Source organism: Bufo gargarizans, chromosome 7, assembly GCF_014858855.1.
Source record: "Bufo gargarizans isolate SCDJY-AF-19 chromosome 7, ASM1485885v1, whole genome shotgun sequence".
NCBI lineage: Eukaryota > Metazoa > Chordata > Amphibia > Anura > Bufonidae > Bufo > Bufo gargarizans.
The window spans coordinates 199,521,447-199,547,401 of NC_058086.1; the positions used below are offsets into that span (position 1 = coordinate 199,521,447).

The 25,955-nt window shown below is 41.0% G+C and overlaps 1 protein-coding gene across 1 annotated transcript in view; it reads right to left on the reverse strand.

The window, feature by feature from the left end:
- Positions 1-25,955, reverse strand: part of LOC122943763 (phospholipid-transporting ATPase ABCA1-like) — a 110,197-nt gene that overhangs the window by 20,230 nt on the left and 64,012 nt on the right. Inside the window, 24 exon segments of the mRNA XM_044301769.1 lie at positions 1,667-1,782; positions 1,785-1,855; positions 1,962-2,060; positions 3,437-3,561; positions 5,609-5,757; positions 5,922-6,035; positions 6,119-6,167; positions 6,429-6,631; positions 8,527-8,599; positions 9,570-9,790; positions 9,966-10,103; positions 10,848-10,987; positions 12,202-12,333; positions 12,587-12,758; positions 12,858-12,971; positions 14,271-14,475; positions 14,742-14,963; positions 15,114-15,336; positions 19,297-19,473; positions 20,930-21,135; positions 21,442-21,636; positions 23,203-23,319; positions 23,993-24,132; positions 24,455-24,710. Coding sequence (XP_044157704.1) covers positions 1,667-1,782; positions 1,785-1,855; positions 1,962-2,060; positions 3,437-3,561; positions 5,609-5,757; positions 5,922-6,035; positions 6,119-6,167; positions 6,429-6,631; positions 8,527-8,599; positions 9,570-9,790; positions 9,966-10,103; positions 10,848-10,987; positions 12,202-12,333; positions 12,587-12,758; positions 12,858-12,971; positions 14,271-14,475; positions 14,742-14,963; positions 15,114-15,336; positions 19,297-19,473; positions 20,930-21,135; positions 21,442-21,636; positions 23,203-23,319; positions 23,993-24,132; positions 24,455-24,710 — 3,657 coding nt within the window.

Below are 25,955 nucleotides of genomic sequence, written 5' to 3' on the forward strand. Positions count from 1 at the left end.
TGCTTGGTTGTGCCTAATCCAGTGTAAACTGAAATTTAAGCAATTTTAGGTGATGTAGGTCAAAGGCAGAAAACGCTAGCTGCAACCAATTTCTCTCCTCTAAATGTGCAGTAGAAAAGCAGGATCCACACATTTCGACATAAGCAAATGTGATATACAACAGGCCCAACTGTCTTTATTAGCTGAGCCAATTTATTCTTGTGTTCTGTATATACAGATGTGGTTTGCATGTTGTCCTGGCTGGTGCAGGACTTAAACCAGGACTTGACTGGCCAGTGAAATCAGTTGGCGAAATAAAATTGTAAAAGGCAGAGGAGTGAAAACATGGTGACTTCAGTTTCAGTAAATTTCTTCAAGGGGTTGTCCCATGAAGACTATTCAGCAGATTTCAAACCAGCACCTGAATACTTTTGTAATTGCATGTAATTAAAAATTTAGATGAGCTATTCAATAAAATTATTCTGTATAGCGCCACCTGCTGTTCATTATTTTCCTTATTTCCCTGTCCACCTCACTAAAAGGTGACGCACATGGTCAGTGTCTTTCCTTTAACTGCCTCCTGAGTGGTGATAGGGAGAGAGCTGCAGCAGAAAGGACATAGCCCCTTAGCTGCCAGCTTGATATAAATCTAGCAGAGCAATTGGAGCAATGAATGGGGCGATCTCTGGATCTATGTGAGGTACAGGGCTGGTTCTAGCTTTGTTACAAATAGTCATGTACTATATGATCACCGATTTTCATTTTTTATATTATTCATGGGACAACCCCTTTAAGACAACTGCTACAGAGGGTCCTCTAATCCTATCTGGAACACCGTTAAAACTATCCTGTGAGCCGTGAAAACTAAAACGGAAGGCAAGAGAACGAGCAGTATTAAAGTAATGGATCTGGTGTGATAACTGCCTATAGTGGGACTGTTTTATCAGCTTTTAATTTTTTTGCTGAAAGGTCAATTAATTACGTAATATAACCTGTATCTGGCATAGATTGCACAGAGGTTAGGAGACATTTTCCCCTAATTTTTGCAAACCATAGTTTGAAAATCTATTCTACAGGACAAAAACGCACCTGCATTGTTGGAAATATGGGTGGTGTATTTCTTTTCGCCTCTCCTTAAGGATGCATTCACACAACCGTAAGTGTTTTGCGGTCCGCAAATTGTGGATCTGCAAAAAACGGATACTGGCCGTGTGCAGTTATGCAATTTGCAGACCGCACATGGCCAGCGCTATATAGAGAATGCCTAAGCTTGTCCGCGGTTGCGGACAAGCTCCATCTTTTTTTGTGGGGCCACGGAACAATGGATGCGGAAAGCACACGGTGTGCTGTCCGCATATTTTGCGGCCCTATTGACATGAATGGGTCCGCACCCATTCTGCAAGTTTGCGGAACGGATGCAGATCCTTTTAGACGGTTGTGCGAATGCACCCTTATTCAAGTGGCACAACTTTTTCATTTTTATACTGATTAATTTTACTAGCTGTAAAAAGCCTATTTCTTGCCATTTGGGGATCCCTACAATGTGGTGATACATTTTATTATATTTCTAGTAAAATGTGCCATGTATTGAATTTTTCTCATTTTTTCACCCTTCACCAATCATTATAAATAACGTGATAACTTTGTTATAGGTGTTGTTACAGTTATGGGGATACCAAATAAATACCTGAAAAGGTGGTAGGCCCCCAGCCCCAGGAGGACAAACTGGAAGCATCTTCTTGACATTTTTATTACTGCACTCGCAGGCCGGAGAAGGGTTTTCCATTGACCAATTGCCATTAGAAAAATCTCTTCCACAGACTCTGGGACAAACTGAGTCCTCCATTCTAAGTCCTCCCCTGAGCAAGGAACACCCCTATGAGGTAAAATACACATCTCATGGCATTTATTTTCAAACACTAACTACTTCTCAGTAAAATAGAAACAAAATGATATGTAAAATGCAAAACACTAATACTCACGGAATAGAATATCCATCCATGCATGCTGTTCCAAAACCAGGCTTTTCGAGCAAAGCTTTTATAAGAGCTTGTGTGCCAGAGTCCTCTGGGGCATCATTGCTATAAGCATCATAAAGGCATTTGTAAGTCAAAGGCAGCAACTTCATTACCATAAGCCAGGCATCAGACTACAAGGCAGGCAATACACATGAATTATCTGTGGGCAGAACACTTGTTCAGCCGACAGCTCTCTTTCATACATGTCCGCTTAGCTGAGCATGCTTATGTAGTGAATGGGGAGAAGTGAGAGTCGCTGACAACTATTGCGACCCATCTCCACAAATAAAAAAAAGGAATGGGTAGCTGAAATCCACCTGCCTATTCCTAATCTTGCCTGAATCTGGATTCAGGGGAGAGTTGGAAGGCCCCCCCCCCATACACAGTAGGCGGCCGCGGACCCACGCTGAAATCAGCAGGTTTGGGGCTTAAGTCATTCAACAACATGGTAAACAAGTTAAGACACAAGTATAGTTCTTCCTCATTGTTGACTAATGATATAATACATACCAGAAATCAGATCATGTGATACATTTAATGGTACATCATAAACATTACTGATGCAGGAGTGATAATAAAACTAGAAACGTGAGTGTGGTGAGTGGTTATTTTTGGTGATGCTCCAATATTCTTTCATCCTAGTTTAACAATATTTATTGCGTCATCCTGGGCCGGGCGCGTTTGATCAGGATGTCGGGCGCATGCTCAGTGCGGCGAAAGTAAGACGGCGCGTAGTACGCGCGGCAGCGGGACCAGCGCTCACTGCCGTAGCCGCCGCTTTATGTTGCGCATGCGGCCGTTGATCGCATGTCCCGGAACGATTTCGGCTGCAGTCACGAGGCAGGGGGCGGGGAGAGGGCCATGTAAGACGCCGAGGCCGCTGCCCCCTGTGCCATTCAAAGCCTGACTTGAAGCACGGGGCAGCATCTGAATATACATCGATTTCTGACATGTGAGCTACATGCTGCAAAACTAACCAAAAATTGTCATCAGAACGACTAACAGCCACTATAAGGTACTGTAAACAGCTTATGGCGATTTTGGTTGACAGGTTCCCTTTATGACCTATCCATTGGATATCAGATTGGCGGGGGTCCCCATTTGTTAGCTGTTAGAAGAGGCTAGCGCTCCGTAAAGCGCTACAGCCTCTTTCTAGGCCATGTGACATCACCGTGCACTGGTCACATGGCCTCGTTGCAGCTCAGCCCCATTGAAGTGAATGGGGCTGAGCTGCGATACTAAACACAGCCGCTGGCTCCCTGTAACAGCTGATCAGCAGGGTTCCCAGGACTCAGACACCCACCGATGCGATAATGATGACCTATCCTCAGAATAGGTCATCATTATCCATTCCTGGATAACCCCTTTAAAATCAAACAACTTTAATGTTATATACCATAAGAAAGAAAAGGCAAATATTGATATTTATATAGGAGTACCTGAAAAAGGTAAATTGTTCATCATACATCCAGGGCTGGAGCTCAAGGCTGGGGTATTTTCCAAAAGGTGGCACAATAAGGCTAAACAGCAGTGCAATGAGCACAAAAACAGCTGGTAACACAATCTGGAAGTAGAGAGATACTGCGTTACTTTAAATACTACACCTAAAAATTCTAACACATGTAGGCAAGCAGTAATAATTCATATTCCAACTCAAATTTTCTTTTTTTTGGGGGGGGGTTAAAGTATTATTGCAATGGGTAACATCTCCATTAGTGCACTAAGGCCTCATGCACACGACAGTATGTTTTCACGGTCCGCAAAAACGGGAGGATCCACGGACATGAAAAAAAAAGTCGTTTTGGTGTCCGCCTGGCCGTGCGGAGCCAAACGGATCCGTCCTGAATTACAATGCAAGTCAATGGGGACGGATCCGTTTGACGTTGAGACAATATGGTGCCATTTCAAATGGATCCGTTCCTATTGACTTTCAATGTAAAGTCAGGAGTCCCTTTTATACCATCGGATCGGAGTTTTCTCCAATCCGATGGTATATGTTAACTTGAAGCGTCCCCATCACCATGGGAACGCCTCTGTGTTAGAATATACTGTCGGATCTGAGTTTTCACGAGGTGAAAACTCACCTCTGAAAAAGCTTTCATGCAGACGGATCTTCGGATCCGTCTGTATGAAAGTAACCTACGGCCACGGATCACGGACACGGATGCCAATCTTGTGTGCATCCGTGTTCTTTCACGGACCCATTGACTTGAATGGGTCCGTGAACCGTTGTCCGTCAAAAAAATAGGACAGGTCCTATTTTTTTGACGGACAGGAAACACGGATCACGGTCTCGGCTGCAAAACGGTGCATTTTCCGATTTTTCCACGGACCCATTGAAAGTCAATGGGTCCGCGAAAAAAAAGGAAAATGGCACAACGGCCACGGATGCACACAACGGTCGTGTGCACGAGGCCTAATTTTGAGAAATCTACACCAATGTAGCAATAAGTTAATGAACTGTATGTGTATGCCTGGAAGACCTGACATTTAATAAGGAAAGCTATGGTGCAGTAAATATTCATTAGCTTTAGGTGCCACCAGCAATTCTTTCCCCTGAATTTTTCAGATTAAGAGAGCTGCTAGTTTATAGTACTGCAAAGACCTGTATTAGGCAAGTACAATTTTTGTTCACAGTATGAGAGAAAGGGTAGAGAAAAGGCTAGCTTACATCTAAGGCTACTTTCACATTAGCGTTTTTCTTTTCCGGCATAGAGTTCCGTCACAGGGGCTCTATACCGGAAAAGAACTGATCAGGCATATCCCCATGCATTCTGAATGGAGAGTAATCCGTTCAGTTCAGTCATTTTGACTGATCAGGCAAAAGAGAAAACCGTAGCATGCTACGGTTTTAGCTCCGGCGAAAAAAACTGAAGACTTGCTTGAATGCCGGATCCGGAATTTTTTTCCATAGGAATGTATTAGTGCCGGATCCGGCATTCAAAATACCAAAATGCCGGATCCGTCCTTCTGGTCTGAACATGCGCAGACCTTTAAAAATGAGAAGAAGAAAAAATACCTGATCCGTTTTGCCTGATGACACTGGAAAAACGGATCCAGTATTGCAATGCATTTTTCTGACTGATCAGGCATTTTTCAGACTGATCAGGATCCTGATCAGTCTGAAAAAATGACATGCGTTTGCACACAGTTTGCCTGATCAGGCAGGCAGTTCAGGCAACGGAACTGCCTGCCGGAATCAAACACAAGTGTGAAAGTACCCTAACGGAAATTACATTGGTAGACAGATATTTGACAATTTTTTCCTAAAATTATCCAGCACCTCCTCTCCTCCCCCCCCAAAAACATACTGGCTGCTGGGTCCCTGAGGCTCAGAAACACGTCATCAGTAAAGCTATTGCATTTTTTTCCTGAATACATTTACTATATAGAGGAACTTCAACAGATACCAATTAGAACAGACCCCTACAGGCTACTCGTCAGCCAAACAAGATTGTTTGGTTGACAAGTATCAATCCTGACCCCTCCATAAACATGCGCATTCAGCCAAGCATGCATGTGTCCTGAAACGGGATATGGTAGAATACCACTAGCAGCCTTGACGTGTTGCACTTGCATCCACTAATTTCCGATTCTAAGTTTACACTTACCTGTGCAAAGAAGCCTTTTCTACTGCGCCTGGCATAGAGTAACCTCTTCCAAAGTAAGGCTGTAAATTGCTGTCTCATCAGGCTCCAGCTTTTCATTTGGTAGGACCCTTTTCCATCTATGCCACTGAGATAATCTGTCTCTCGCGATCCTGCAGGAAAACCCCCCCCACAAAATTAGGCCCAAAGATTGATCAAAATTACAATGAAACAAGTAACAATTTTGTTTGTAATTAAAAAACTGAACTGGGTTTAATCAATACCGAAAGATCTAAATGTCCTAGTTTAGTATGAATCAATATGTTGTTTCAGATACCTGGATCCAAATCAGAATCATTGGTTTCTAGATTGTCGTCTTCTGTGAAAGGTCGTAGACAGCTCTGGTGGTCTCCAAAAGCATATCTTTTCCTCCTGGCAGGTAGTGTCCCATCTATAAATTAAAAGATAAGTTTATGAAGTATCCTAATAGGACAAAAATTCCATCAAAAATGTGTACTACAAACTGCTATTTACCTGATGTCTCCGTATCAACTCCTGTGTCATTAGCCACTTTAAGGAATATCTGTAGCAACAAACAGTCAAAACCAATATGAAAATATATGCTTCACATTACATTGTCTTTATCTAAGGAAAAGCATGCTACTACAGCCAGCAGAGTTAGGCTTTATTTTGTATGTTGTGTATGCATGTTGTTCAACTTTGATTGCCAACATTAAGTTTGATGGGGCGCAAAGACACCATAATTTGAGATATGAATTCTACCATTAAACTATTTAATCATCAAGGGCAAGCCTTTAGATTCCACCAGGGACTGATACCTTACCTCTTCAAGAGTGGTATCTGAGATGCCATAGCTGGAGATGCCAAGGTCAAACAAACGATCATCAATTTCATGGAAAAGCTCAACAAATGCACCTTCTTTTGCAGCCTCGTAAGGCAAGACATAGGTAAGTTCATGGCCAATATCTTCTACAAAGCGGGCTTCAGGGACATGTTTGTTGATGAGGTTTGAAATGGCAGAGACATCTGTGAGACCCATACAAGACAAGAATACAGAAGCCTGTTGTAAGGATTTTATGTGGGTTCATGTACATGTAGTAGAGTTTACATATTACACAATGTACAAGTTACCAGAAGTTGTAGGTACAAAGTTTCATAATTAAGTGGAACCTGTCACGAGTTTCATGCACAATAACAGGCTCCCTCACAAGAAAGAACTATGACATTTTGGAGAAAACATACTTCCCAATTTATCAAAACTGGCTTAGTTTCACAAAGAAACCAATCAGATTTCACCTTTCATTTTTCAGAACTTCTTTTCCCAACATTTGTAGGTTGAGCCGGGCAGGGAGAACTGCCAAGTGGACACTTTTTCCCCCGTGTCTAGCTTTATTTAGATTTTCTTTCATACACCAAAGCAGTTGTAATGCGGAAGCCTGTTGACATTTCATGCCTGTGGTTAGAGCAGTATAAAGCCTCATTCACACGTCAGTGATTTCTATCAGTGATTGTGAGCCAAAACCAGGATTGGAGCCTCCACAGACAAGGACAGATAAGGTATAAGGGAAAGATCTGCACCTGTTTGTGTTTAGAGCCGCACCTGGTTTTGGCTCCTAATCACTGACCAAATCACTGACATGTGAATAAGGCATAAAAGTGATGACAGTTTACTTTTAAAGGGAGTCTGTCACCTACTTTGAGAGTTTTAGACTGCTCACACTGCGTTATAGCACAGTTGCCCAAAAATAAAAATAGTAAGTTTATTGTCTGTCCCACATGCAGAAGCTGAAAAAACACCTTTATAAAGATATGCAAATTAGGTCCCGCAAGTGCCTAGGCTCCTCTATGTACCCACATAACCGCTCCCCTTGCAGTCTTCCGGCCTGCCCTCCTCCTCTGGCTTGGAGATCTTGTGCAAGGGCTGGTCACTGCTGGGCCCGCACATGTGCACTTTTAAGATAGGTGCCTCTGCCCATAGGAGATCTCCAAGCCAGAGGAGGATGAGGTAGGAGAGGAGGGTGGGCCTCAGGACTGCAAGGGAGCAGTTATGTGGGCACTTGCGGCAATACCGCCGACACCAGGAAACTCGCAGGACCTAATAAAGGTACTATTTTTATGTTGGGCAACGGTGCTATACCACGAATAAGTCTTAAACACAAAGTAGGTGGCAGACTCCCTTTAATCTAGGCCCTGTTCATGCAGCAGACTTGGCAAATGCAAAAATCTGCCACATATTACGCAGCAGAAACCACAGTGGCTGCTCCTATGGTTTTATCATTTGAATGATGCTGACCCACTCACAGTTTTGCCCCATTAAATGGAGCTAAAGCTTGAACGGACACCCACTGCGGCTTCCAGAGGAGTCTGTCCAGACACTGCAGCAAGAAATTACATGTCCTTTCTTGCGATTGTCGCAGCTTTAAACCTCTTGCTGCAAACAATGGGAGGCAGATTCTGTACACTGCCACAGACTTTTGTGGAGTGGAAGCCGTGCCAAAATGCCAGCGCTGTGTGACAGGGCAAAGTATGTTACCAGAGATTGGCAGCTCTCCTATGGAACCTATAACTGAATTTTCAAAGTCATGAACCAATGTTCGTGACAACTTTGATAAATAATTCTACGAACATCCTCATTTGTCATGTGCCTATGTCCCATGGTTGTTTCTCTGAAATGCAGTCTGTGCCTTATCTATTGTGTTTTTCTACACTGGAAAGCCTACAGGCGGGGAAGGAGAATATGTAGATGAGTAATAAGCTGTCATTCTTGAACAAACCCTTTAAATCCACCTCTATAAAGGTGCCTCATATATGTCTAGTAAATTTGTCACAACACAAAACTAGAACAGATAAAAAGGTGTTACTATGGTTTAATTGACTTGTAATTCTAAAGCAATTGGGACTGAAAAATCAATTTGTTTTACCTATTGTCAAAGTATCACTTTCATGGTCACTGCCCAGTCCAGCATCAGAACTGCTCTGAGAGACGCTATCCTCCTGCAACATAAATACCAATAAAATTGGTAAAAAGACAGTTATGAGTCTACTCTATTGCAAATTATGTCCTCAAAACAGCAGAGAAACACCATTTCCTTGCAGAAGTAAACTCTATGGCTTAGGTTGTTGTATAGCAAGAGTACAGGCAAGGGAAGATTGTTAGTTTTCAGAGATGTGCTGTGAAAAAAGGTTAAAATGCAGCAGCATTTAAATCAATAGCCACTGTGTGAGCAAATGGTTGCCTTTTGATTCTGACCTGATCGTCATCAGGCTCCGGGGCTACAGTGGCGGTGATTACAACAGTCGTAGTTATACTTCTGATTGGACAGAATGGAGGGTTAGGTGTAGGATTAGGAAAGGAGCTAATTGGAAATAATTACCCTACTCTTGGTTTCTCTCTTCCGATGCGTGGTTTGTTTGCTATTTTTAATAATCACCGCTTCTGTGGTCCCCGCTCCTGTTGGCGTTGCCAGCATCAGGCTTCTATTCTGTTTGCAATCAAGAGCTGATCTGCTGCTTTCCTGCTCATAAATGACGGGGTACCGTCATCCCAGATGTTAAATTAGGTAGGTTGTTTATGAGGCAGTAATTCCCTGGTATTGAGCTTTAATTCTTCTCCAACAATTATGCATTAATAATATAGAAATTGGCCAAATGTGTAACATCTGGCTATTTTGGGTAAATTAGTTGGTCAACTAACATTAGCAAAGTTATGTTGCATGAATACTGCTATAAATATTACATATCAATCTGAATTTCCTATGAAGGGTTTCAGCTATACATATACTGTACATATATTCCATTAAATAATTATGTGGACACTATATTGTGATCTGTGAGAGTCTGATCAGTTGGATCCTCATTGGCAAACTTATTTTAATGAATCAAGCCAATGACAAGTAAATGGTCTGATCATCCATTTGAACATTACAGTGCATGGAAAACTTGTCCAAGTAAGAGCTGAATGTACCTTTTTCAAGCAAGACATTGTACTGCTGCTGTTCCGGCAGGAGCTAAGGGAGGAGTCTGCGTCCCTCTTCACTAATGTAAGGTAATAGCCAGTGCCTAGTTGGTTCTTCAGGAACAGAGAAGATCCTACACAGCACAATTTGCCTTGTGAGATTATAGCAATTCGATCTCCCAGGATATCAGCCTCATCCATGTGATGTGTGGAAAGGATAATTGTTCTTCCTGGATGAAAGGCAGAAAAAAAAAAAAAAAGTCAATCCATCCAACTTCCAAAACACAAAACTAGAAGATTGACTTTTATCCTAGCTCAATAAATCAATGTTCATTCTGAAAGCTTTATCTTTGACAAATGCGTCCAAGTTTTTTCATGCCCACTAAACAAACACTTAATATTTACCTTGTCTGTATTTAAGTAGCAGATCCCAAATGCCTCTTCGTGAATATGGGTCAACGCCGGCTGTGGGCTCATCAAGGATGACAACCTTTGATCCACCAACAAAAGCCAAGGCTACAGAGAGTTTTCTCTGCATACCACCTGTAACAAATAAAGCCATATATGCATAAACATTAGCAAAGAGTGTAGGAGTATAGATGTTTGCATTCAATAGAGAATTATTAAGATGCCATTTTCTGGTCATGTTCTACAGGCAACTGGTGAAGGCTTATGTGTGAATGATTTATTAGTCCTGTGGGCCACCAATCACACACCAAGAGTAAAATGTCTTATACCAGTACAGTCTGGGTATGTTCACAAGTCTTGGGTTTGTCTACACTTGGAAGCCTGCCATGAATGTGTCATCAGATTCGCAGGAGATTATGCAGAATCCTGGAGAATTATAAAAATGCTCATTTTTGCTTATTACTTTTTCGGGGGCGGAGACAAAAACTTGAGCTGATTTTTTTTTTTTTGTGTCCTGGAGGATAAGATTGGGGTAAAATACACCCCATTAAGTGGCACTGGATATGCAATGTTAGCAGATTTGATGAAAATGTAGGCACAGAATCTACACTGAAATCTAAATGTGTGAACATAGCCCATATTATACACTTTGCAGTAGAGTACCAGATATGAACTTAATAATGGCATCTGTCAGGAATACGCTGTACCATTTTGTTAAATGGACAGCTGTTTTGTTGGTCACAAAATGGCTTGAAACGTCCTAACAATTTTCTAACAGACCCTAAAAGTCACTAGGTTGATCTTTGGAAAACCGAAGCATAGCAATTACAGTTAACATTACAATAAGCGCGGCAAGAATGGACATTAACTCTGCAATACCTGACAGCTGACTTGTTTTGCACTTTTTCTTATTAGGGAGGCCAACATCATTTATAATCTGTTCCATCTCCGTTTTTACTTTTTCTTCAGAAAGCCCTTTCAGTCGTGCATAAAACCAGATGTGTTCTTCAACAGTGAGTCTGAAGGGAAATGGTAGAGAGGCACAGATGAGGAAGCATATCTGCATGCCTCAGTAAAGCTCAACATACACGCTAGCGTGCTAAAAAAAAAAAAAAAAGGACCCAAAGCTTCTGAGCTCTGGATACTTCAAATACTAAGGAGAAATCTATCATTTCCACTTATACTGGACATCGCTTATTTGTCACTGCTTTTACAGCACTGAAACATGGTAATTACTGAGAGTCAGAGCATATACTATGAATGGTCATTGACAAGTGGTAAAGTTCTCAGTGGAGGACATGGATGAAAACTGTAGAGTAGGAGACATTTCAGTGATTATCTTTACTAGTACACGAGACAAACTAAAGCTAACTGACAATGTCAGGCTGCTTCCAGTGTACTCTGCTCATCATCTGACACGAGACTGGAGCCAGTACACAAGAACTCTGGATCAATGCATTATCAGAAACGGTTTATTGCCAACTGCACAAACTATAAACTGACAGAGATAAACCAAGGGCTTTTATTGCCGATTCACCTTAAAAAGGCCAAACAAATCTTTAAAAAATAAGCAGGTGTTTAAGAGACATGTTTGAGTTTCCCAGTGTTCAGTCTTGGACATGATTTAACAGGATTAATAGGTATAAGCTGCATTCTTTAGATATCTATCGTGCCAACTAAAACGCTTTATCACTGAGATTTTACAGTAAACGTATAGGTTATCTGTTAATGGTTAAAATATATTATCCTGTTATATATGGGCAAGTAAACAAATCTACCTCAATTCAAAGTAGTACATAGGTTTTTCTGTTGCAACAGAATACCTCAAAACGGTATGAAATGCGTACTTGCGTAATAAATGACAATATCACAACATAAACAAGCCAAAGGATTCTAGCACATACAGTGAAGTCTCACAAGTGATATACGGCCAGTGATAATGCCTGATACTTGTAAATTAGGCTGGCCATATATATCAGATTAACATCAGTCATATCTGTAGATTTAGTTGGCTTCGCCGACCATTTAATGTGTATGGGGGCCGAAACATGTTAGAAGTGTATGGAAAGCTTTAGGATTACCAGATGCACTGAAAACTAAGTTTTTTTTTTTTCCAGTTTCAGATGTCATTGATACCTACTATGTACATAAAGAATAGATTTATGTGATAGGATATATACACACACACACACTTGTATATATGTATTGTGTGCCACTAACTGGTCTTACTTACATGTCAAAGAGGACGTTATGTTGAGGACAAACTCCCAAATTTTGTCGAATAGAGTTGAGCTCAGTGCGAATATCTTTTCCCAAGATGTAGGCAGTTCCAGAGGTTGGTGGGAACAAGCCTGTTAATATGGACCTTTAAATAACAGGACAATAAAAACGGTATTATATTTTACTCTTATTGTATATATCGAAACACAAAAGATTACTATACTCAGAAACCACACTATGAGAAGTTACTTAATGTCCAGACATCAAACAGCTGTTTATTTAACAGTATCTAGAAGATGGCCTACCATAAAAAAAGCGAGTGCATGAACTCTACCTTTATCCTATTATTTGAATACATAATTCTTATTAAATAATATCTTTATTAATAAGTATCTTACATAGTAGTAGTTTTTCCAGCTCCATTATGTCCCAGAAATGATGTGATCTGTCCTTCGTAGAAGCTTAGTGACAAGCCATCCACGGCCACTTTCTTTCCATCTCGGTAAATTTTTACCAGATTCTGAATGGAGACTCCTAGTGAAAGATGACCAGGTTCTTCCTCCATGCAAACTACAAAAAGAAGCACCAAATTAAAGATACATTTTAAAAAGGTCAGACATTAAATGTTATAGATCATAGACATGCAGAATTACAAGGCCAACCATTTACCTTCAGATGATTCCCTCTGTAAAGAACTGTTATGATGTATCTGTTTTGATTCTTCTCCACACCAATAAGACTTTGTGAATGGGAAATACCAAGATCTGGGAATTCCATACTGGCCTAAATTGTGGATCAATAACCAATTAGTCAAGAATAATTCAAGAGCAACACTAGTACACACAGTGGTGGCCACAGTTTTGGTGGCTAAAGAATTATTAGTCATATCATCAGCACTTATTAGTGCCGAGTAGTGAAATTCCACTTAGACTAATGGCAGATTTACACAGCCCAATAGCTGGACATCAGGGACAAACGTTTCTGTGAACACTCGTTCCCAACAATCTAACTGTCTAAAGGAGCAGACTATCTCCTGATGAAGGAGCTAAACGCTCATTCATCGGGTAAAACTGTTGTATGTGCAGGCAAGTAAATTATCGTTTAATTGTCTAAACAGTACTCTGCTGTCAAAAAAAACCAATGCTGCTATAGCGATCGCTCATTCTCATTCTGTGGAAGTGATCGGCACTTCACCCCCACTAAACTAGCAGCCATGCTTCCTTCCCAATAGTCGTCCAATTCTCGGCCCATGTAAACGCACCATTACTCAAACTAAAGGTCCCTTTACAAGGGACAATTTAGCAGGCAATTGTCAGGAAGGAACCATTCCTTTCTGGCAGTGGCCTGCTTGTCAGTGAAGGAGACCGCTGCATTTACCTGCAGCGATCTCCACTACAGTATGGGGAGGAGTAATCGCTAATGCCATTGCTTATTCGTATACAGAAACCGTATTTGCTGGCAGCAGAGCGTGTTACACAGCACAATATGCTGCTGCAAACGACGATTTAGGAGTCTGCAAAAATGAACAGATTACCAGACAAATGAGCGTTTCGCTCGTTCATCGGGTAATCGGCGGCAGCTTTACACTGCCAGATCATCACTAATGAGCGTTCCTATGAACGTTCATTAGAGATTATCTGGCTGATTCTCAGCCTGTGTAAAGGGCCCATAAGGACTAGTTCACACAGTCAGTGATTTGGTCAAAGCCAGGTTCCATTATTCCTTAGCTCTGTGTTAGCTCCACTCCTGGTCTTGGCTCACAATCACTGATAAAAATCAGTGATCATTGAAGTGTGGACTAGGCGGACTAGGCCTCGCTCAGGCAGGAAGTGTGGACTAGGCCTAGCTCAGGCAGGAAGTGTGGACTAGGCCTAGCTCAGGTAATTAAAATCATTGACTGCGATTAAGAGTGTTGAAATACGACAAACTGCTGTACTGTATGCCAAGCATCAACAAACACATTTGCAGAAAACAAGGCATCATGCATGCATTTACTACAGCTTTAAATTAATCTGCTTAACGTCTGGGAAATCTCTGCTCGTCTGTCTGGTTGAAGTGATTAAGTTATGCAAAGCAGATTACCTGGAAAGACGGCTTCAATATACCAAGTCATCACTCCATACAAAAGTGTATCAAACAGCATCATGAAGGAAGACGTAGTTAGACTGTACCCATCTTCTTGCAGAGGACTATCTAACAGATTGCTCCACTGTACACCAACTCCTTGTTCTTCAAACAGTGCAAATACCTCACAACCAAACCCAAATGCGACAGGTGACAAGAAGCTCTAGAAGGAAAACATGGAGACAAGATCTTTCAAAATTCAGTTGTCAGGTGGTAATCGGGCTGCGTTAATCCAAGTAGTGGATGCATGTGGCAAATAGTGAAATATGACACGTATTCATGCCATGCAAGCTTTCAAACAATAGGTTTGTAAGTATCAATTTCAATTGTAATTAAACTGTCAATATTCTTTTGTGGGCACCACATTTTGAGACTGCAGACAAATACCTTTGGTTCATGAATGAAAATTGAAAGAAATAACTCACTTACAGCAAAAATCTTGAGAGTGAAGCCCACGTAGTCTTGCCACGCAACACAAAGTACATAGGGTAGGTAAAGTGTAAAGTAAATGATGCCACCACAGGCTGCTGCTAAATTGGCTCTGGAGAAAATGGTGCTTATCAGGAAACACTGGGAGATGGTCACTACTCCAAAGACCGACAAGAAGACAAATACCACACTTGGGTCACTGTATGGCAAAAGGTTTCCAGTCTGGAAAAACACAAAGTTCACATTTTAGCATGGTAGATAATAGCTGATCAAGATCATATTGTATGCCCTCATAGATTGATTTACCAATGTATATGACCACTAGGTTCACTAGGGCCAGGATCAGTCTGAAAAACCACAATTTATGCTTACCTTAAGGATCAACACTAACAGCCCCGCACTCATAAGAAGTGGAATGAGGCTGCTTATAAACCAACTGAGCCACAGAATGCCATTGTCCAGTCCCATGATCCGCATGGTCTCTTTTAGACGAGCCTCTTTTTCATATACAATTCCCTTAATGATCACAGCAACAGAATAGATCCAAGCTAATGTCATGAACAAGGGCAGGGATCGACTCATGACACGTAAAAATCTAAATTCAAGAAGAAAAGAGCCAGAGATGAGGATTAAAGATGTTACAAGATCTGGTTAGAACCACAGATATATAACTCAAAGATTTAGCACCAAAACGGAAAAAACGTAAATTACCTAAAACCACCATGTAAAGAACATGACTAGCGAGTGTTTGCTTCCAAATGCTATGTACATATTCAGACACATTGGGACTGATTATAAAAAAATAAATTGCCAGTTTATGTGCTTGGCACCACATGTTTAGACACTTTTTTTATGTCTGCCCGACAAGGGGTGTGGCTTAGCAAGAAGTAGGCGTGGTTTCACTGGTAATTGTAATTTCTGGTGCATGGACAGTATTCTAGCATAAACTGGTGCAGGGTTTATGATACTCAAAATTTATAAAGGTCTGCGCACCAGAACCGTAAATTTGTCTAATCTCACTAGCATTCGGGAGATCTAGCAATTTATTGGATCTCCGCCAGTCCCCATTATAGATAATGGGGCCAGACAGCATTCATGTAGCTTCTGGCAATGCTGGATCCAAAGAGACCCGAGTGCTAGTGTGAAGATAGCCTTAATATTTAGCAGCCGCAATGGATTAAACTAATACAAGACTGGTGCTCATTTACCAGCAAATAAAAGACTACAGCTCCCTAGTAAGCAGAGGGAGCCAGACTGGTTGCAATATGAACCAGATTTTTAATGGGCCTTCAGTACTATTCCAGGAAAATCCTCAAAGTTTATTACCATGTATTCATTTTACACTTCTACATAAGATCTGTTTACTTCTTCTACTTATTACTCATACCTCTGGCGGAAGCCTCCCATAAAAGCGACTGTATAGGCATACAGTGGAATAGGTTAGTCATTCACTCATAAAAATTACACAGTAAAGCAAGTGTATTTTTTTTTACTTTAACGCAGTAGACCAGGTTTTCCTTTACAGCAGGAAAAAAAGATATCCCAACGCATATCAGCCCAACGTATGCCAAAGGAAAACCCTTTGGCAGAATAGGGGCATATGAACACATTTAGCATGTATCCCAGAAGCTTTCCATGTGTACAAAAAACAAAATGTTTTGTTTTTGCTGGGTGGGTGCCCAAAAATACATATTTAACTTGCAGAGAGAAGCATACACATTGCAAGAAGCTGACCTACAATCACGTGAAAAATCCCCCCAAAAAAAAAGAAAAAAAAAAAAAAGCCCTGGCACACCAACCTGGCCAGAAAACTCAGACAAGCTTCGAGGGCTGCAGAACGGCAATGGAAGAAATCCCATTCCAAGGATCACTTTACCGCATACAAGCAATCCCTCCTTTTTCAAATCCTCACTTGCTGATGCAAAACAGGCCTACTTCTCATCTCTCATATCTTCCCTATCCCACAGCCCTAAACAACTTTTTAACACTTAACTCCCTTTTCCATCCCCCAGCGCTCCTCTCATCTCAGCCGAGGACTTCGCCACATACTTCAAACAAAAGATAGTCAACATTAGAGAAAGCTTTAGTGCAGTCCCTACAGACCCTCTAACACCAGGCATGTCCAAACTGTGGCCCTCCAGCTGTTGCAAAACTACAACTCCCAGCATGCCCTAATAGCTGTAAGCTATCCAGGCATGCTGGGAGTTGTAGTTTTGGAACAGCTGGAGGGCCGCAGTTTGGACATGCCTGCTCTACACAACAGTCTCAGTACTCTTCTCCCAAAACCCGCTTCTCCACCATTACAAAAGAAAAACTCTCCACTTGTGCACTTGATCCAATCACATCCCACATCATCCCTAACCTCACCACAGTGTTTATCCCAGCCCTAACTCATCTCTTCAATCCATCACTAACCTCTGGTGTCTTCCCCTCTGCTTTTAATCATGCTACCATTACACCCATCCTCAAAAAGCCTTCACTTGACCCATCTTCTTTGTCCAGTTATCTCCCCATATCACTTCTTCCATTTGCCTCAAAGCTACTTGAGCAACATGTCTATGCTGAACTGTCCTCTCACGTCTCCTCTTGACCGCCTACAATCTGGCTTCCGACCCCACCACACAACTGAGACTGCCCTTACCAAAGTCACCACTTACCTACTAACAGCCAAAACCAGAAAACATTACTCTGTCCTCGTTCTTCTTGACCTGTCCTCTGCCTTTGACATTGTCGACCACTCCCTTCTGTTACAAACTCATCTCTTGACATCACTGACCTAGCCCTCTCCTGGATCACATCATACCTCACAGAATGAACATTTAGCGTCTCCCATTCTCACACCACCTCCTAGTCTCATTCCCGCTCTGTTGGTGTCTCACAAGGCTCTGTCCTAGGACCCCTGCTCTTGTCCATCTCCACTTTTGGCCTGGGACAGCTCAGAGTCCCATGGCTTTTAGTATCACTTTTATGGTGACGACACACAAATCTACCTCTCTGGCCCAGACATCACCACCCTACTATCCAGAATCCCACAATGCCTATCTTTCATATCATCCTCCTCCTCTCGCTTTCTAAAACTTAACATAGATAAAACAGAATTCATCATCTTTCACCCATCCTGCTCAACTTCCCCCAACAGACCTATTACAATCAATGGCTGCACACTCTCCTCGGTTAACCAAGTCCGCTGCCTTGGAGTGACCTTGAATTCTGCCCTCTCCTTCCGACCGCACATCCAAATCCTTTCCAACACTTGCCGCCTCCAACTCAAAAACATCTCCCGCATCTGCTCTTTACTCAACTTTGAGTCTGCGAAAATGCTTGTACATGCCCTGATCATCTCCCACCTAAACTACTGCAACATCCTCCTCTGTGGCCTTCCATCTAGCACTCTCGCACCCCTCCACTCCGCTGCCCAACTAATCCACCTCTCACCCTGTTACTCCTCTGCCGCTCCCCTCTGCCAATCCAGTCACTGGCTCCCCATTTCCCAGCAAATTCAGTTCAAAATACTAAACAAATACATACAAGGCTGTCCACAACCTGTCCCCTCCCTATATCTGAGCTACTTTCCCCATACATCCCCACAAGCAATCTCCGATCCTTAGAAGACCTCCTTCTCTCCTCTTATCACCTCTTCCCACAATCACCTCCAAGATTTCTCCTGTGCATCCCCCACACTCTAACTCGCTAACCCAACATATCAGATTCTCACCTACAGTGGAATCCTTCAAAACCTAAAAACCCAACTCTTAAGACAACCCTTCAACTAGTGACCCTGCTGCCTCTATACCGCCATGACCAGCTTTACCCTCTCCTACTGTGTCCTTCTCCCATACCATGTAGATTGTGAGCCTTCAGAGACAGGGCCCTCTCCTTCTGTATCAGTTTGTAACTCTCCTTGTTCATGCTTAGTGCAATTGTCTGCATTATGTATGTATACTCCTTTTCATATGTATAGAGCTATGGAATGAATGGCTCTTTAATAATAATAATAATAATAATAATAATAATAATAATAATAATAAGTATGTCTGTGCACATTATGCTACGTTGGCTGTGAAGGCGTAGATAAAAAAAAAAAAGTCATTGAACATAAGTCTTATCTTAAAACATTCTGCCATTTCAAAGCTCACTGCAAATGACTGTTCATCAAATATTATTGTATATTTCTCATATGTTTTCATCATGCTATAGAGACAAAGCAGAAATGTATCATTTGCGGTGGTTTTGCTGTCAGTTTTAAGCATGTCTTTGCAGCCAATTTATAAATTGGCTGCACAGTTATAATATATTTGGCACAAGTGTAATGTGGTGTACACCTATGTCTGTACATGTACACCAGGGTTCTGCGACTTTTGCAAGTAGTAAATGCACCGTCAAACAGTTCTAAACACTAAACTTACAAAACATACACCGCTTTAAAAAGTGGCGCATTTGGGTAAGTGTTGCACAATTTTGCACAAAAAAAAAAGTGACAAATCACGCGACAAATAATTGTCAAAAAAAACAGACATGCCTAGAATGATAAATGACCCCCAAAGATCTTTCTTACATGTCATCTACGTAACAAGGATAGGGCATCTGCTGAACATATACTCCTGTCCTCTTCTCTGTGCCAGTCTGTACTCTAATGATTGCCTGTTCAATGACATCCTGTAGATAGGCAAATCCACCCCAGATATAGCGCATATCTTCAAATGGATCAGCACGAGGACCTGGATCCCAGTAACTATGTAGAAGTAAACACAAAAAGGCTTTTAACAACTTGTCACTATATATAGTCAATATTAAAATACAATTTAGTGCACATATCAAGAATGTAATAGTTAAACAATTAAAATATAGGGGTATATTTAATATACTTTATATATATACCACTAGTCAGCTCTTGCCAAAAGTGCTATTGCTCAATGTGGCAAAAAAACACAAGCAGTGAAACAGGATATACAAGTAGCAATAAGTCATAGCAACTGGACTTTGTCTTCTCTTAAAGGAAATGTGTCACCAAAAATTGTATCTGCCATTTAAAACCAGATAGTAACACATCTCCTTTTTTTCTAATCCGTCTTTATTTTCTGATTGGTTTCCTGAACATGATTATGGGGCAGCCATCTTGGAAGATCTGTTCTTAACAGTATTTACAAAGCATAAAAAAAAATGTTTTAAGGCAGCCCCATGGGCCATAGACAACGGTCAGGAGGAGGCCCTATTGACTTCTATAGGAGAGTTTTCTAGGGATGCTCTGTGACCTGTGCAGAGGTCATTGTACAAGGAAAGAATAGATAAGATCTGACAATCACCTGTCTTATCTATACACAGAGGTGATATAATTACAGGCAGGAGTAGAATGAGTTAACTGCAGTAAAGTGATCTGTACAAACCAAGAAGTGGCGCCAATTATCACGCAAAGTGGCCAGTGAAAAAAAACGAATGGATTTTTGGTCCTAGTTTAAATATATGGAATCCATGGAAAAACAACATCTTCAAAAATTATTTAAAAATCTGCTAAACATAAAAAAGTGATTTAATAGCAGGTCATTTTCTGATGACACATTCCCCTTACAGACATTTCGCTAATCTGATAATTTCTAATTAAGAAAACCAGTCAGATGACTAGTCAAATAGCTTCATGAGAAAATGCAAGTCCGGTTGTTCTGACTTATTACTACTGATATATTATGCTCTGGATGAATGAGAACCTTCACCCTTCTAGCTCTTTTTTGTGAAAGGTAGATTATTACACAGTTTATCCAAAACAGTTAAACTCTATGAAGACTGAATTATCATCAGCGAACAAAATGTGATATGGGGTCTAAAATAACAGCAGACCACACAGCATTTTGGGAAATAAGGCCTTAGTTTTAGTGGCACTTTTTCATGCAGTTTGAGACAAAGCCAGAAGTAGAATCAAAAAGAATGGGAAATAATGGAATATATGAAAACTACCCTTAGTGAACACCTACAATACTTATGCTAAAGCCAACAGTAAAAAAAAAAAAAAAAGCAAACATGAAAAAAAAATATCATTTTAGGGTCAAAGCTGTTTCCCTTCATCTATTTGCTACTAAAGTCCTTGTGAAATGACAAGTGGATAACACTGATCAGATAAACTCTGGACTTGTAGACAGGAACTGTATGTAAAAAATAAAAAAGGGAGATAAATAACAAATCTGTTTGCTGCTCACCCATCTTTAATCTTGTTGGTTCTCTCCACATTATCGATGTCCATTCGGATTTTATATTTGATGTGTTGAGGTAGTACAGTATCATCTTCTGGCAAGTCAACAAAAACTACACCTGCCCAGAACTTCCTTTCATTTAGAAGCAACATGGACGTGTCAATAAGAATTTCTTCATTATCCACTGGTTCTATCTTGTCCAGATTGACACACTGTAAAGATGTAAGTAATGACATTGGTTGCGGCTAACTGTAATAATTGTGACAGCTAAACAAGACCAAGAGGTCATTATTTTTTTATCAAGCCCATGGTGTAATTTCTGCACTTACTCTACATACTATTTTGACAAAGTAGCATGTGTATTATAGCTAACTTTAGGATAAAAGTACATAAATAGAGGCTTCTAGTGGCTGATAAAATAGTCTAAGTACTATTACAAAATGATGTAAGAAAAATAAAATAAACTAGACAACACAGTGAGGTTTTCTATATTTTCAGAAGGCCTCTGAAAGACTCACCTCCATGAACCGTGACATGGTCAGCACAACACGGTCAGTCTCATTGAGTGCTTCTCGCCAGGTGTACAAGGTTTCACCCTCAGACTGTCCTACCGATTCTTTGGCCAAGAATCTTGCAATGTCTTCTGATGTCCAACCTGTTGAATTTAGCTGGCGATCCAGGAAGTGTTTACTGCCCTTATTGGTCAACAGAGTCTGAAAAATTGTTACAACAATGCAGTCATTTATTGTGCTTGAAAATTATCAGAACCAAGGGGCAGATTTATCATAGCCCAGCGGCACATGCAGGACTATGATAACCAGGAGTGTTGCCGGGTCCTGATTTATGACGAATCCATGTGCCTGAATGATTTCAGTATTCTTCTACATCAGAAAACTAGTGTAGAAGATAAACCGGAACTGCCCCTTCCCACCCTCTTTTCTGGACAGCGTAGAGGTCAGATGAGAAACGGCACTTATTTGCATAAGTACCAAAGAAAAAGTTGCAAATGTGCAGTTTGCAACTTTTTCATGCCAGAAAAATGGAATATCTTTATGATAAATCTGGCCCCATGTATTTCTCTTGTTGTGCACAATGCCCACTTACAGTACATTCGGAAAGTCTTCAGACCCTTTCACTTTTTGTTATGTTTGTGCTAAAATAAAGTTCTACATTTTCCTCATTATTCTGCACTCCATACTCCATAATGAGAAAGTGAAAACAGAATGTTAGAAATCTTTGCAACTTAAAATGTGAACACAAATTAAAGGGTCTGAAGACTGAGTGCACTCTCTCTAAAAGGTAGATAACAGTTTGATTTACATGAATGACCTTGGAAAATGGGAAGCCAAAGTCCCCATCATACACTATTACAAATGCTAAACAATCCTGTCATCCTTGAGGGAAAGGTTTCTGCTTAGGGTGGAGATCTGCATCATACTATGTGATTAATAGGGACACACTGCCTGTGCATGGAATGTGCCACATCACTTCCATATCATAATGGTCACATAGGTTTATTACTCGTTCAACTACCGTAGAAGGGAATGAAGACTATACAGATGCTGCTTCCTATTCACTGCTGTTCCAAGATAATGAGCAAAAACAGTCATCCAACAGCTGTGATATTTAAAAAGTGTGTCCCGGAACCCATTGATAAGACAACCACTGTACATATTACCTATTAGGGCATACTGACATAGTAGAGCGGGTGACATGAGGAGACATATGTTCCTGCGGTTATGTTTTGCCAAGGTTGCTGGAAATAGGACCCAGGCAGTAGTAGTTTAAAGGTGGTTGTCTCTGATAACAATCCCTTTAAGGGCTAATCCAGACGGCCGTATGCTGTCCACAAAAATGCGGATCCGTTTTTTTTGCAGATTAGATGCTGTCTCTAACTTTCTAATGGGGCCTTTTCATCCATTGCACAGCTCCTCAAAACAAATTAAACATGTCCTATACTTGTCAGTGAAAACCAGGAGATGGCCCCATTGAAGTCTATGAGTCAGCAAAAAAACTGAATGCAATCTTTTTTTGCGGACAAACTGAACTGTCCGCAAAAAAACGGATCCGCATTTTTGCGGGCAGCATACGGTCGTCTGAATGAGCCCTAAGGCACAGAAATTCATGTAAATCTTTTTGGAAAGGTGATGGCATGCTTAGAAATTTGACAAAATTTGGAAAGCTCTTTAAATTTCTTACATGAGGGAATCTGCTATAAATGCTTATACTATCATGTTAATTGTGTAAGTTTTAAAATACATATTGCCCGATAAACTAACCCTGATAAGATCCATCTCTTTACTGCTCTCCAGGAACGTTTTGATCTGTGGACGAACTTCTTCCCACATTGCTCCGAGATCTCGAAACACACCCAGCTCTTGGAAAGTTTTATTGACCTAAAAATAGGAGTTAGAATTTTTCGTAGGTTCATTTGTTTAACATATGTATCAGTAGTTTCTAAGATATAGGTATATGTCCAAACATTCATACATTTGTAACAAACATACCATACACAGATAGTAATATTACTAACGGTCAGTATGTAAGCATCAGTTTATCGTGTCAACTAGAAATGGCAAACAAATGAATGTGAATAGGTCAGTATGACTGCTTGAATGACATCCTAGTAGGTAAAGAAGACAAATGACACTATGGTCACACCACTTTTGCAATGTATGTTTAGTGTGCACACCAGGCAAACTCCATAGACTGTAAACCTCTCCATAGGATTAGATTAGCCATTCAGAGGCTAAGTATTTTTGACCAGTATATATCTTGGGATATCAAGACAATCCATACATAATAAGCAGTTGTAGATTTGTTTTGCAACCACATGTCCTGTATTAATTTTATGAAAGAAATTGTGAGATGCTGGACTATTTTCTACGTTTAAGAGCGGAATCTGTGCAGCAAAGATCCTGGGGGCACAACAAAGGGTAAACTGGCTACAATTTTTTTTTACCTAGGTCACATGCATCAATCTAACATATCTATGCAGAGGCCATAAACGTGACGTGAACAGGGCCTTAAACATCAGAAATGAGTTGGCTCTCTCAGTGTGAGACTTACCTCTGACATTAACATACGTGTGGCTGGTGTGTTTGGAGTATAGAGGATTTTGCCGATAAGTAATGGTTTCAGTGCTCTCCAGACCATCCTGTACAGGGGGCTGGACTCCAGGGTCACCATCAGCTCATTGCAATAAGGAGCTATTAGCATAGGCAGAGTGTTAGTATTGTATATAATAGATTGAAATGAGTTGTCAAACATTCAATATAGTTTTCTAAAACCTTCAGTTATTCTGCCTTGTATAACGAAATGCTAACACAACAGTTTCTATGACTAGCAGAAGTGTACTTTCTAGTGTATTGTAATTATGGTTTTAAGATTTCTATTTTATATTGAAAACAGAAAATGAATGTTTTAATATTGTGCCGTTTATATGGCAGGCATTTTTACGATTCCCTTTCGTCTTGCTTCCTGACGTACTGAAATGCTATCCTCATACTGTCTAAATAAGAATACACATACTTGTAGAATTATCATAGATGGATGAGGACTCTTCCTCTGTGCCATTCTCTCCTCCTTCGGTTCCTCCAAATAGTGCCTTATAGTTGTCATCTTCATACCAGTTGAGGGACTTGATCTTTAGACCCCCTCCCTCAGGATGACCACATACAATTCGGGACACTGCTTGATATAGGGAGGTTGGTGAAGCTGTAGAGTTCACACTGGTAAGGAACATAACCTCCTGCCTCATGTCAGCCCAACTCTTCATCCCAATAACCTGCAGGTGTCAAAGAGCTCACCGGTCAGTTAAGTATAAAGCAACACCAATTGACAAGTCAAATATGAAGGAAATGTATTACGTTTGTTTTGTTCACTACAGAATATATATTGCAATACTGAGAGCAGCTCAAAGTGCCAAAGTAAGGCTACTTTCACACTTGCGTACGGAGCGGATCCGTCTGGTGTCTGCAGACGGATCCGCTCCTATAATGCCGACGAAGAACGGATCCGTCTGCATAATATTTCAGAAAAAATTCTAAGTGTGAAAGTTAGTCAGTCGGATCCGTCCAGACTTTACATTGAAAGTCAATGGGGGACGGATCAGTTTGAAATTGAGCCATATTGTGTCAACGTCAAACGGATCTGTCCCCATTGACTTACATTGTAAGTCTGGACATATCTGTTTGGCTCCACACAGCCAGGCGGACACCCGAACGCTGCAAGCAGCGTTCTGGTGCCCGCCTGCGGAGCGGAGGCCAAACGCTGCCAGACTGATGCATTATGAGCAGATCCGCATCCACTCAGAATGCATTGGGGCCGTACGGATGCGTTCGGGGCCGCTTGTGAGAGCCTTCAAACGGAACTCACAAGCGGAACCCCGAACGCAAGTGTGAAAGTAGCCTTAAAGGGGGAAAATAATACAATATAATAAACATCAAAGACTGTTTGCTAAATTTGTAATGTACTGCGTTGTGGAAAAAAATGCTGCAAAGTAAGAATGCTTTCAAAAATAGAAGTGTTAATGCTGTAGTTTATCCACTCAACAGTCACATTAAAATTGGAAAAACCCTTCCAAAAATGTAACTTCTTTACTGTCAGTAAAGCTGGCACACAACTCAGCGGTCACAAGTGCATTTTTAACCCCTTAGGGACTTAACTCTTTTTAGCCTTAAAGGGGTTGTCTCACTTCAGTAAGTGGCATTGATCATGTAGAGAAAGTTAATACAATCCACTTACTAATGTATTATGATTGTCCATATTGCTTCCTTTGCTGGCTGGATTCATTTTTCCATCACATTATTTACTGCTCGTTTCCATGGTTACAGACCACCCTGCAAACCATCAGTGGTGGCCGAGCTTGCACACTACAGGAAAAAGCGCCAGCCTCTCTCGTGGCCGGGACCATGGGAGTGCACATAGGCCAGTGCACGACCACCATTGATGGATTGCAGGGTAGTCTAACCATGAAAAAGGGGTAGGGTATAAGGTGATGAAAAAATTAATCCAGCCAGCAAAGGAAGCA